Source organism: Podarcis raffonei, chromosome 18 (assembly GCF_027172205.1).
Source record: "Podarcis raffonei isolate rPodRaf1 chromosome 18, rPodRaf1.pri, whole genome shotgun sequence".
NCBI lineage: Eukaryota > Metazoa > Chordata > Lepidosauria > Squamata > Lacertidae > Podarcis > Podarcis raffonei.
The window spans coordinates 10,672,886-10,685,849 of record NC_070619.1 but is presented as its reverse complement, the minus strand read 5'-3'; the positions used below and the strand labels follow the sequence as shown (position 1 = coordinate 10,685,849).

The 12,964-nt window shown below is 53.0% G+C and overlaps 1 protein-coding gene across 1 annotated transcript in view; it reads right to left on the bottom strand.

Annotated features, from left to right (window-relative positions):
• Positions 1-2,927: 2,927 nt before the first annotated feature.
• The window catches only part of ABCA7 (ATP binding cassette subfamily A member 7), a 70,786-nt gene continuing 60,749 nt past the window's right edge, over positions 2,928-12,964 (bottom strand). Inside the window, exons 42-49 of the mRNA XM_053372866.1 lie at positions 12,118-12,180; positions 10,298-10,398; positions 8,802-8,949; positions 7,769-7,903; positions 7,534-7,637; positions 6,349-6,441; positions 4,737-4,974; positions 2,928-3,194 (exon numbers count right to left, since the gene is read on the bottom strand). Coding sequence (XP_053228841.1) covers positions 3,066-3,194; positions 4,737-4,974; positions 6,349-6,441; positions 7,534-7,637; positions 7,769-7,903; positions 8,802-8,949; positions 10,298-10,398; positions 12,118-12,180 — 1,011 coding nt within the window. The 3' untranslated portion in view covers positions 2,928-3,065. The remainder of the gene's footprint in view (positions 3,195-4,736; positions 4,975-6,348; positions 6,442-7,533; positions 7,638-7,768; positions 7,904-8,801; positions 8,950-10,297; positions 10,399-12,117; positions 12,181-12,964) is intronic.

The window sequence follows — 12,964 nt, the reverse complement described above, 5'->3', positions numbered from 1 at the left end:
GGTGGTGGCGCCCTCCCTATGGAATGCCCTCCCACCAGATGTCAAAGAGAAAAATAACTACCAAACTTTTAGAAGACATCTGAAGGCAGCCCTGTTTAGGGAAGCTTTTAATGTTTAACAGGTTATTGTATTTTAATGTTTTGTTGGAAGCCGCCCAGAGTGGCTGGGGAAGCCCAGCTAGATGGGTGGGGTATAAATAATAAATAATTATTATTATTATTATTATTATTGACAGCCCCCCCCCCCGATGGCTAGTGGCAACGCAATTGTCTGCGGGGGCTCACGAGGGGCTGATCCGTCCATCTCCGTAAACAGATCTTAAAATTATTTTGCTATTAATCAGCGTAAAGAAAGCTTTCGGGTAATGATAAAAGATGTTTTCGGATCAGGTGATGTATCTGAATATGGATTTTTTCGGCGCATCCGTAACCCCAAAAAAGCAACCTGAAGCGTCTGTAACCCGAGGTATGACTATATATCGTATTGTTTTATTGCTGTGGCCGACGCAAATAAAGATTCATTCGTTCGTTCCTCCATCAACCAGCAGGGGTGCTAATGAGACCATCCCGACACTCTGCCCCTCCGACTCTATGATTCTACAGACAGACGCACAGAGGTGGCAAGAGGCGTTCTTAACAGAAAATAGCATTTTTATTCAGTAAATATATCTATATTTGTTTGTGTCCAGCATATAAGCATAAGGAGCTGAAGGCAGAAGATGTGATGGGGTGAGCGGCCCCCGTCCGCAGAAAGGACAGCAAAGCAGCTCGGGGGTACGCCAGGGGCCGAGTTCGAATCCTGACACGTTAGCTAACCACTGCCAGCTGCAAATCCCCAGAACCCCCCGATTGTAGGAAGTGGGCACTGCCATGTGCTTTGAATCCCAAAGGCGTTTTTTCCCCCCTGGAAAATTGCAGCGACCACTCATTCCCCAAAACTATGCATAAAGGTAAAGGGACCCCTGACCATTAGGTCCAGTCGCAGCCGACTCTGGGGTTGCGGCGCTCATCTCGCTTTACTGGCCAAGGGAGCCGGCGTACAGCTTCCGGGTCATGTGGCCAGCATGACTGAGCCGCTTCTGGCGAACCAGAGCAGCGCACGGAAACGCCGTTGACCTTCATCCGCGGTTGCTGGACTACATAACCCATCATCCGCGGTTGCTGGACTACATAACCCATCACCCATGGCTATACCGAATACTGGGACTGATGGGAAGCTGGAGTCCAGGGACATAGACACTGCCATCCCTGATGGGAGATGAAGCGCTCCTTGCTGCCTCTTGCAAATTGAGGCATTTATTTTATTTTTTTGCATAGGCTGTGCTACATTTTATGTAATCAATAAAATAAAATAAATAGAGGCAGCGAAAGCTGGAGGGATACAGGCTTCCCTAGACCTCGAGTCAACACCAATTCTAAAAAGAGGAATTTATCCAGATGCTTTAGCATGGCAACTTTACAATTCCACGATTCCATCTCTTGCAGGAATGCAATTTCGAGGGAAACCCGTGGCCCTTCAAATATTGCTGGACTCTGGCTCCCCATCACCCCTGAGTATTGGCCGTCTTGGATGCTGGAGGGCGGCAGTCCCAACAATATCTAGGGGGCCGTTGCCCCACAACCACCGGCCTCCAGTTCCTTCCCTGCTTTCCACGCCAGCTGCCTCGAAAACTCCCCCCCCCTCTTAACACCCCCGCCTTCAAAGTGCAGAGTGTACATTCACAGGTCATGTGAGCCTCTAACTTTTTTAGAAAAAGAAGAAAAAGAAAGGGCTTTTTTTTAAAGTGTGAAAAACGAAGGGGGTGGGTGACGTCCTGGGCACTGGCCAGTCAGCGCTATGCGGAGCTTCCTTCTGCATCAAAATGAGGGAAGTTGTGGCTTTTGAGATTGTGATCGTCTCCAAACCCCCATCCTTCCTGCAATTTCTGGGGGTCCTCATGTCGAACCCCCTGGGGGTTTAGAGATTTGGGGGCAGCGAAGTCTCAGGCTTTCCGATTTAAAATCTTCCTGCAGAAAACGAGTTCGGCTGCATAGCTCAGAAGCGAAACTCTGTCCTTTAAAAGGGGGCACCCCAGAAAGAAATCAGAGGTCGCCGAATGACAGGGGGGTTCCAAATGCAAGCTGTAGGGCTCACCCCAGAGAAACAGGCCGCCTGTGACATTAGCGCTCCCAATAGGCAGTAGGGGGAATCGCAGAGCAATTGCAAAGATCCCAGTGCATTTGACGCATTCAACTGGTGCAGAAGGAAATTCACCCGCAAAAGATTGACAACTGCAAAGCGGGGGGGGGGCAGACTCTGCTCAGAATGGGCTAGCAGCAAAAGCGAGAATAAGTTATTTTATCGATGCACAGCAGCCAAACGCCCGCGTTCTCTAAACACCTCCCGTTCCACCCCTTTATATAGCTGAAACCCCCCCAAAAAAACCTTTTAAATTGCTGGTTTCTCTAATGCCGCTCCTGCCTAGCCCAGCAATTTAAAACCAGCTTGCACAAAGCTTTTTAAAGTTGCATAAATAAATCCGCCCCCCCCTCCTTGTTGGGGGGGTGAGAGGAAACGAGGACCAGACAAACCGCTCCCATCTTGTAAACGAGACCTTCCGGGATGCAACGCGTCCTTTACACAGCTATGCTCAATTTTCCGCACATGATTCCCACCTAATACATACTTCGCACGTGTGTGTATGCAAACACACAATTTTTGCACGGGGAGAAAATTCAGCAGAAGGCGAATCCCAGAAAAACAGCCCCATTTCAAGTTCGTGTATTGGTTCGGGAAGGGCAAACGAGGTAGTTTTGGATCTCCAAATTCATTTCCCGTCTCCCACGGCTCCAGAACCCTCTTCTCTGCTTTCCAGAACCCCTTACCGGAGGGATCGAAGGATGGGGTGCGCTGGCTGCTAAGCCCCCGAGAGACCCTGTCCTTACATTCGCTCATTTGAGAAGGCAGCGCCTCTGAGACTTCGGGAAATGGGGGTTTCGCTCGTGTGGGTTCAACTCCACATTCAGGGGCGTGGAGACCCCCCAATGCCCACCCTCAAAACAAGGTTCGAGTTCGGATTGTGTCTCTCAGACCCGGGTCTCTTCTATGTTCTTGTCCTCCAGGAAACCAAGAATTCTCCAGCGGCTGGGGGCTGTGGGGTGGTCCATGGGGCAGCAATCGTCGTCGCTTTGGTCTTTGGCGAAGTGAATGAACACCTTGCGGCAAAAGGGGAACAGGGCGGTGAGAGAAAGGCAAAAGAGGATATAATAATAATAATAATAATAATAATAATAATAATAATAATAATAAAATTTATTATTTATACCCCGCCCATCTGGCTGAGTTTCCCCAGCCACTCTGGGCAGCTCCCAATCGAGTGTTAAAAACAATACAGCATTAAATATTAAAAACTTCCCTGAACAGGGCTGCCTTCAGATGTCTTTTAAAGATAAGATAGCTACTTATTTCCTTGACATCTGAAGGGAAGGCGTTCCACAGGGGGGGGCGCCACCACCGAGAAGGCCATCTGTCTGGTTCCCTGTAACCTCACTTCTCGCAGGGAGGGAACCGCCAGAAGGCCCTCGGCGCTGGATCTCAGTGTCCGGGCTGGACGATGGGGGTAGAGACGCTCCTTCAGGTCTACTGGGCCGTTTGGGGCTTTCAAGGTCAGCACCAACACTTTGAGTTGTGCTCAGAAATGTACTGGGAGCCAATGAAGGTCTTTCAGGACTGGTGTTATGTGGTCTCAGCAGCCGCTTCCAGTCCCCAGTCTAGCTGCCGCATTCTGGATTAATTGCAGTTTCCGGGTCACCTTCAAAGGGAGCCCCACATAGAGTGCATGGCAGTAGTCCAAGCGAGAGATAACTAGAGCATTCACCACTCTGGATAGACAGTCTGCGGGCAGGGAGGGTCTCATCCTGCGTACCAGATGGAACTGCCCTGGACACAGAATGGACCTGCGCCTCCATGGACAGCTGTGAGTCCAAAATGACCCCCAGGCTGCGCACCTGGTCCTTCAGAGGCACAGTTACCCCATTCAGGACCAGGGAGTCCCCCACACCTGCCCGCCCCTGTCCCCCAAAAACAGTCCTTCTGTCTTGTCAGGATTCAACCTCAATCTGTTGGCCGCCATCCATCCTCCATTACATTTTTTAATAGCGTTGTTCTTTTCAAAACCGCTCCCTTTAGGACCGGCCGAAGTTTCCAATTTACCTTCAAGGGCCCAACATCTAAAGTTAAGTTAATAGTCCTTATGACTGTAGAAATCGGAACGAAACTGGGCGGATTCTCAGAAGCGAGAAGGGAAACAAAACAGGCACAACCTTTGTTTGGAAAGGGTTTTTGGGGGAGGGGAGGGGGTCCCCAAGGGACGCGGGTGGCGCTGTGGGTTAAACCACAGAGCCTAGGACTTGCCGATCGGAAGGTCAGCGGTTCGAATCCCCGCAATGACGGGGTGAGCTCCCGTTGCTCGGTCCCTGCTCCTGCCAACCTAGCAGTTCGAAAGCACGTCAAAGTGCAAGTAGATAAATAGGTACCGCTCCAGCGGGAAGGTAAACGGTGTTTCCATGCGCTGCTCTGGTTCACCAGAAGCGGCTTAGTCCTGCTGGCCACATGACCCGGAAGCTGTACGCCGGCTCCCTCGGCCAGTAAAGCGAGATGAGCGCCGCAACCCCAGAGTCGGCCACGACTGGACCTAACGGTCAGGGGTCCCTTTACCTCTACCTTTAGGGGGTCCCCACTCACGCCGCCGGCCTCACCTGGTCGAGGGTCGTTTGAGAGACAGAGTAATCTTCGATGTGGTACATGGTCCGGTGAGCCGAGAGGATGCCGAAGATTTTGGCCAGGGAGCAGCTGCGAGAAGGCAACTGGTACTGGAGGGTGCAATGATGTTTCTCTTTCAAGATGATTCCGGGGAAAGAATCCCGGATGAATTTATCCACAGGGCCCAAGTCAGCGCTGGAGACACGGAGGACTATGGTGTAACCGTCTCCGAACCTAGGAAGAGAAACCGGGGCGGAACTGTAGCGATAATAATAATAATTTATTATTTATACCCTGCCCATCTGGCTGGGCTTCCTCAGCCACTCTGGGCAGCTTCCAACAGAACACGAAAATACAATAACCTATTAAACATTATAAAGCTTCCCTAAACAGGGCTGCCTTCAGATGTCTTCTAAAAATCAGGTAGTTGTTTTTCTCTTTGACATCTGGTGGGAGGGTGTTCCACAGGGCGGGTGCCACTACCAAGAAGGCCCTCTGCCTGGTTCCCTGTAACCTCACTTCTCGCAGTGAGGGAACCGCCAGAAGGCCCTCGGAGCTGGACCTCAGTGTCCGGGCTGGAAGATGGGAGTGGAGACGCTCCTTCAGGTATACAGGGCCGTTTAGGGGTTTCAAGGTCAGCACCAACACTTTGAATTGTGCTCGGAAACGTACTGGGAGCCAATATAGGTCTTTCAGGACTGGTGTTATATGGTCCCAGCGGCCGCTCCCAATCACCAGTCTGGCTGCCGCATTCTGGTTTAGTTGTCGTTTCCAGGTCACCTTCAAAGGTAGCACCACGGACAGCGCATGGCAGTAGTCCAAGCGGGAGATGACCAGAGCATGCAGCACTCTGGCCAGACAAGTCTGTGGGCAGGGAGGGTCTCATCCTGCGTACCAGATGGAGCTGGCCTGGGCACAGAACTGACCTGCGCCTCCATGGACAGCTGTGAGTCCAGAATGACTCCCAGGCTGCGCACCTGGTCTTTCAGGGGCACAGTTACCCCATTCAGGACCAGGGAGTCCTCCATAAGATTAGATGGGATTACTATGAGGAATTATAAAATACGCATCAAGCCATTGTGTCCACGATGAATGCATTGTGTTGATTGGGTTTGATTCATTGACAATAAGTTCTGATCACATTCCACAAGCCTCTACATTTATGCCATTTCTGACAAGCAGGGTGTGGCCTAGAGAGAAGGGGTGTGGCTTATGCGAGGGGTGTGGCCTACAGAGAGGAGGTGTGTTTTATGTGAGGGGTGTGGAATGGAGAGGAGGGGTGTGTTTTATGTGAGGGGTGTGGCCTAGAGAGGGGGTATGGCTTATACAAGGGGTGTGGCCTAGAGAACAGGGGTGTGGTTTATGTGAGGGGTGTGGCCTAGAGAGAGGGGTGTGGCTTATGCGAGGGGTGTGGCCTGCAGAGAGGAGGTGTGTTTTATGTGAGAGGTGTGGCCTGGAGAGAAGTGGTGTGGTTTATGCGAGGGGCGTGGTCTGGAGAAAAGGGGGTGTAGTCTGTGCAAGGGGTGTGGCCTTTAGGACTGAAATCCCACCCCCAAACAGCACATTATCAATACAACACACCCTTCCCCATCGCCGTCAGAGGCTTACTTGTTCTTCAGGTGCTGCACACTCCCCAGACATCGAAAACGGCCGTTCACCATGATCGCCATTCTGGTGCACAGAGCCTCGCACTCCTCCATGCTAGCAGGGGTGAGAAAAAACGAGAAGAAAAGGCAGTTAGCTCCTTTCGACCTCACTCCTCTTTAAGAAGGTGCCTCTCCGGTAAACGGCAGGGGAATCTGCACCTGTGGAATTTCTGCCTGGTTATTCACCCCAGTTGCTGGGAGGGAGTTTGGGGCCTTTTGCAGATCTGCCTGGCTAATAATAATAATTCATTACCAAAAATAACAGGAAGGCGAGAGAGAGATTTTGCCTTTGGCGGTTGGAGGATCGATGGCGGCTAACAGATTGAGGTTGAATCCTGACAAGACAGAAGGACTGTTTTTGGTGGACAGGAGGCGGGCAGGTGTGGGGGACTCCCTGGTCCTGTATGGGGTCACTGTGCCCCCGAAGGACCAGATGCGCAGCCTGGGGGTCATTTCGGACTCACAGCTGTCCATGGAGGCGCAGGTCAATTCTGTGTCCAGGGCAGCTCCATCTGGTACGCAGGATGAGACCCTCCCTGTCCGCAGACTGTCTGGCCAGAGTAGTGCATGCTCTGGTTATCTCCCGCTTGGACTACTGCCATGCGCTCTACGTGGGGCTACCTTTGAAGGTGACCCGGAAACTGCAACTAATCCAGAATGCGGCAGCTAGACTGGGGACTGGGAGTGGAGACCACATAACACCAGTCTTGAAAGACCTACATTGGCTCCCAGGATGTTTCCAAGCACAATTCAAAGTGTTGGTGCTGACCTTGAAAGCCCTAAACAGCCCAGTATACCTGAAGGAGCGTCTCCACCCCCATTGTCCAGCCTGGACACCTGGGTCCATCTCCCAAGGGCCTTCTGGCGGTTCCCTCCCTGCGAGAAGCGAGGCTGCAGGGAACCAGGCAGAGGGCTTTTTTGGTGGTGGCGCCCGCCCTGTGGAACGCCCTCCCGTCAGATGTCAAGGAAATAAGCAACTATCTGACTTTTAGAAGACACCTGAAGGCAGCCCTGTTTAGGGAAGCTTTTAATGTTTGATGTATTACAGTATTTTAATATTTTTTGGGAAGCCGCCCAGAGTGGCTGGGGAAGCCCAGCCAGATGGGCGGGGTATAAATGATAAATTATTATTATTATTATTTGTTACCTGTGGGACGTGAGGACCACCGACCGGCCATCCCTTATCACGCCAAGGATACAGTTCCAAAGGAAGCGTTTGGCCCTCGGATCCATCCCCGTCGTCGGCTCGTCCTAGAACCCGCAAACAAACGAAATTTCAAGCCTCGCCAAGTTCTTGCCCACCCTGCTAACACCCACCCACTCCCTTCTGGCTCGAAAAACTGCTGGCGACACAAAAGGTGCCGTCGCTCCCCATCACTGACCAGGAAAATGACCGGCGGTGCTCCGATGAGCGCGATGGCTGTGGAGAGCTTCCGTTTGTTGCCGCCGCTGTAGCGTCCGGCGAGCCTGTCCGCGTAGGCCGTCAGACCAAGCGTTGACAGTCCCCATTTGACCACCTGGCGGGGAGAGATACACTGGTTGGGCAAGAGGTGGGGAGCCCAGCAGCAGGCGGCGCCCGAGCGAACGGCAGGCAGAGCCAACGGAGCATAGGTTTGCCCCCATCATCATAATAATACAGGCGTACCTTGGAAGTCGAACGGAATCCGTTCCAGAAGTCCGTTCGACTTCCAAAATGTTCGAAAACTGAAGCATGGCTTCCGATTGGTTTCCGTTTGGAAACCAAAGAGCAGCTTCCGCTTGGAAGCTCCTGCAGCCGACCGGAAGCCTAGTCAGACGTTTGGCTTCCAAAAACCGTTCGGAAACTGAAACGCTCACTTCTGGGTTTAGTAAATATAAAAGGTAAAGGGGCCCCTGACCATTAGGTCCAGTCGTGGCCGATTCTGGGGTTGCGGCGCTCATCTCGCTTTATTGGCCGAGGGAGCCGGCGTACAGCTTCCGGGTCATGTGGCCAGCATGACTAAGCCGCTTCTGGCGAACCAGAGCAGCGCACGGAAACGCCATTTACCTTCCCGCCGGAGCGGTACCTATTTATCTACTTGCACTTTGACGTGCTTTCGAACTGCTAGGTGGGCAGGAGCAGGGACTGAGCAACGGGAGCTCACCCCGTCATTGCGGGGATTCGAACCGCCGACCTTCTGATTGGCAAGTCCTAGGCTCTGTGGTTTAACCCACAGCGCCACCCGCGTCCCTTGGTAAATACAGTTATCCTTTATTAGGCATAGCAAACCACACATTATCAAACAGACACGTCTGGGTTTGGATCGTTCGGGAGCCGATTTGTTCGGGAGATCCAAGGTACAACTGTAATAAACAACCAAGGCACCGTCTGAGCATGCGCAGAGTGCTTTTTCAGCCAGGGCGCCAGAGAGCCGGCCCTTTTTTTGCAACTCTCACCCCGGGAATTTCGGTTTCCGGGACCCCGCGCAGGCGAGAGTAGAAGACGAGATGTTCGCGTCCGGTTAGCAGGTCGTTGATGGCGTCAAATTGGGGGCAATATCCCATGTTCTGGTGGACTGCTTGCAGGTCAGTGATTACGCTGTAGGTGGGGGGGGACAGTGAGGGTTAGGAAATTGGGAATTGGAGAGAGAGTCAGCTTTGAAGCAAGAAGCAAAGATCATGGCAGGTTAACCCAGGTCTCTCCCCTGCCCTTTCTTAAATTTGTGGTGTTGGGGGATGAGTTTTCAGACCCCTGGGCTTTGTACTGCCCTCGGCTTGGGCACCAGAGGATATCTGCCACGGTTCAGGTCCGCACCGCGACGGGATTGCTGCCCTCCGGTCAGGGTGGAAACTTGTCCGCAGCGCCAATGGATTTGTGTTTCTGGAACCGGTGCACCGCTAGGGCTTGGCCAACCGTTTTTGTGTCCGGAGCTCGTCCTACTCTCGTGTAGGACCCTGGCAGAGACACATGCCCGACTGGCATGTTCTCTCCCTCCTGGTTGATCGTTCGGCAGCTTCGAAACCACTGGTTGCACTCCTTCCTCCTGGGCCGTGTCCAGAAAGTGGTGGTGGGGAATGAGTGTTCGGACCCCTGGACTCTCACTTGTGGGGTGCCCCAGGGCTCCGTCCTCTCCCCCATGCTTTTTAATATCTATATGAAGCCGCTGGGAGAGATCATCAGGGGGTTTGGGCTGGGTGTTCACCGGTATGCGGATGATACCCAGCTCTACCTCTCTTTCAAATCAGAACCAGTGAAGGTCCTGTGTGAGTGTCTGGAGGCGGTTGGAGGATGGATGGCGGCTGACAGATTGAGGTTGAATCCTGACAAGACAGAAGGACTGTTTTTGGTGGACAGGAGGCAGGCAGGTGTGGGGGACTCCCTGGTCCTGAATGGGGCAACTGTGCCCCCAAAGGACCAGGTGCGCAGCCTGGGAGTCATTTTGGACTCACCGCTGTCCATGGAGGCGCAGGTCAGTTCTGTGTCCAGGGCAGCTCCATCTGGGATGCAGGCTAAGACCCTCCCTGCCCGCGGACTGTCTCACCAGAGTGGTGCATGCTCTAGTTATCTCCTGCTTCAACTACTGCAATGCGCTCTACGTGGGGCTACCTTTGAAGGTGACCCAGAAACTGCAATTAATCCAGAACGCGGCAGCTAGACTGGTGACTGGGAGCGGCCGCTGGGACCACATAACACTGGTCCTGAGAGATCTGCATTGGCTCCCAGTTCAGTCCCTATAATTCCCCAAAAGAAAAGCTTCTGGGTTTGTTTGTTTGTTTACAAATGTTATTTTAAACATCCTTTTCATTGCATTATATATCATTTCCCAGTGAAGCTTTAACCTTACTACAAGACCACAACGTAGGATAAACAGAACCTTCTTTCTCTTTAGATTTCCAACACTTACTTGATTTAGATTTATGCGGGGTTTTTCCCAATCGGCACTGACCTGTAGCCTTTCAGAAAGGCCTTCCCGGACGTCACCTCAGAGTCTCCTGTTAGCATTTTGAAAGTTGACGTTTTCCCGGCGCCGTTGACCCCCAAGAGACCGAAACACTGCGGGGAAAGTTTGGGTTGGACTTTTGCGCCAACACAGTGTGCGGACAGCGACTGGGGGGCGCATAACTAAAAGGCCATCCACAATATCTTTGCTTAGTTTTATTTCAAAAAAACCATAGCAGTCGAACATTACAAGCCATCAGTCCTCCGCACCAGCCCCCAGCAGCAGCTTACAAAACATTTTATCAGCTTAAATACAGTTTCAAATCATCAATTGTCCTCTCACATCCCTTCCTGCACCCAGTGCAGAATGTACCGTATTTTTCGCTCTATAGGAAGGGGAAATGTGTGTGCGTCCTATGGAGCGAATGCAGGCTTTCGCTGAAGCCTGGAGAGCGAGAGGGGTCGGTGCGCACCGATCCCTCTCGCTCTCCAGGCTTCAGGAAGCTATCCGCGTCCTTGGGAGCAGCCTGCAGCCCGAAGCCTGGGGTGCGCCAAGTAGTGCGCCCCGGGCTTCGGGCAGATATCCGCAAGCCTTGGGAGCTCAGTGGGAGTTCCTGCTGGGCTCCCAAGGCTTGTGGAAAGCAGCCTCCAAACCCGACCTGGTTTGGAGGCTGGCGGTGGGAAAAGCAGCGCTTCTCCCCACCGCGAGCCCCACAAGCTGGGGGGACAGTGGGGAGGCGGAGAGCCGCCTTCCCGCTGTTCCCCGACCTGGTCTTTGGGGCTGGCAGTGGGGGAAAGCAGCGCTCCCCGCCCCCCGCCAGCCTCAAACAGCAGGTCAAAAGGAACCCAAAGCCTCCAGAGCCCAGCAGGAACTCCCGCTGGGCTCCGGAGGCTTCGGGTGAACGCACCTTGAATGCACAGAATGCACCTTGACTTAGAGGGGGAGAACAAGAAAAAAAATCCCCCCCCCTGTTCTCCCCCTCCTATGGTCCGGTGCGTCCAATAGAGTGAAAAATACTGTAACTCCCCTTTCCAATTTGGCAAAAAGTCAAGAGACCACAGGTTCGCAGTGAGGTACGTTAGGGTTATCAGACGTCCCTGATTCCTGGAGACAGTCCCCGGATTTGCAAATCTGTCCCCGGACAAATTCCGTCCCCGGATTTCTTCCTGTTTATCTATTCTTGTTTTGCGTCGACATGCAATTTGTTCGTCTGTAGCTAATCCGTCCATATCATCAATCCATGTGCTCAACGGAATCTTTTTGCGGCTCTCCCAATTCATCAAAACAAGGTTTTTTGCTTCTAATATAGCACAGTAAAGGTAAAGGGTAAAGGGTAAAGGGACCCCTGACCATTAGGTCCAGTCGTGGCCGACTCTGGGGTTGCGGCGCTCATCTTGCTTTATTGGCTGAGGGGTCCGGCGTTCAGCTTCCAGGTCATGTGGCCAGCAGGACTAATCCGCTTCTGGTGAACCAGAGCAGCGCACGGAAACGCCATTTTACCTTCCCGCCAGAGCAGTATCTATTTATCTACTTGCACTTGGCGTGCTTTCTAACTGCTAGGTTGGCAGGAGCAGGGACCGAGCAATGGGAGCTCACCCCGTCGTCGTGGGGATTCGAACCACCGACCTTCTGATCGGCAAGTCCTAGGCTCTGTGGTTTAACCCACAGCGCCACCCACGTCCCTATAATATAGCACAGTACATCTATTTATTTATTTATTGACCCCTTGAAATCTCCCACGTTTCCAGAATATAATTTAGAATTAAATTCAGTTCCCCTAAATATGCCTCTCCTCAAGAACGCCCGATTCCTTCCCCCGCGAGGTCACTTACTTCCCCCGGAGGGATCCCCACGCACAGGCGATCCACCGCTGGCTTCTTGGTCCTCCGGTAGATCTGGGGGAAGAATTGCAGACTGGCAGTCACATGTGAATTCCTCTCCCCACCCACTAGGGAGCGCTGCCAGATTGACACATTTCCTGCGTGTGATGGCTTGGGACTCGGGTTTGGACTAGGAACCAGAGGGGACTTAGTCCGCACTGGATCCTTTGCCTCAGGCGGCATCTGAACCGAGTCTGGGGCCTGATTCTGAAGAGTCCCAGTCTGCACAGGTTCCCCTGCAACAAACACCAGCTGGGCCGAGTCAGGGGCCTGATCCTGCCCTGGCTCCAGATGTGGGGATTCCCTCGTTGCCTCCAGCTGAGCCATCCCTTACAGCTGCTCCACTACCGGTTGGGTCAGGGGAAACTGAGGCAGCCCCTGGGTCTAGTAACCCACCGACGTCTCCCGAGCTGCAGAGACTGAGGTCTGAGAGGAGAGACCTGAGTACTCGCAGGAGGAGTGCTCGCCTTCAGGCGAGACAGGGAGGTGAGTCGCCGGGGGATCAGGACCGGCCGTTGCCCCGACAAAGTTAAAAAGCTGTCGGACCCCGCCCCAGGTTGCGGGAGCAACATTGCTGTATGCTAGATCCTGCCTGAGATCCTGTACCTGTCCTTGCCTGGGGTCCTGCCTTGGCCCTGTTGGACTGACTCCTAGCAGAACCTTCAGATTCTGGACTGGTCTCCTGGACCGCATTTCACGGATTACCCCCAGGCCCAGCACACTGCGCATGGCAAAGGGGCATCTTCCTTTCCCACCCTCCAGACAGGGCCTTCTTGGTGGTAGCTCCCAATCTCCAGAG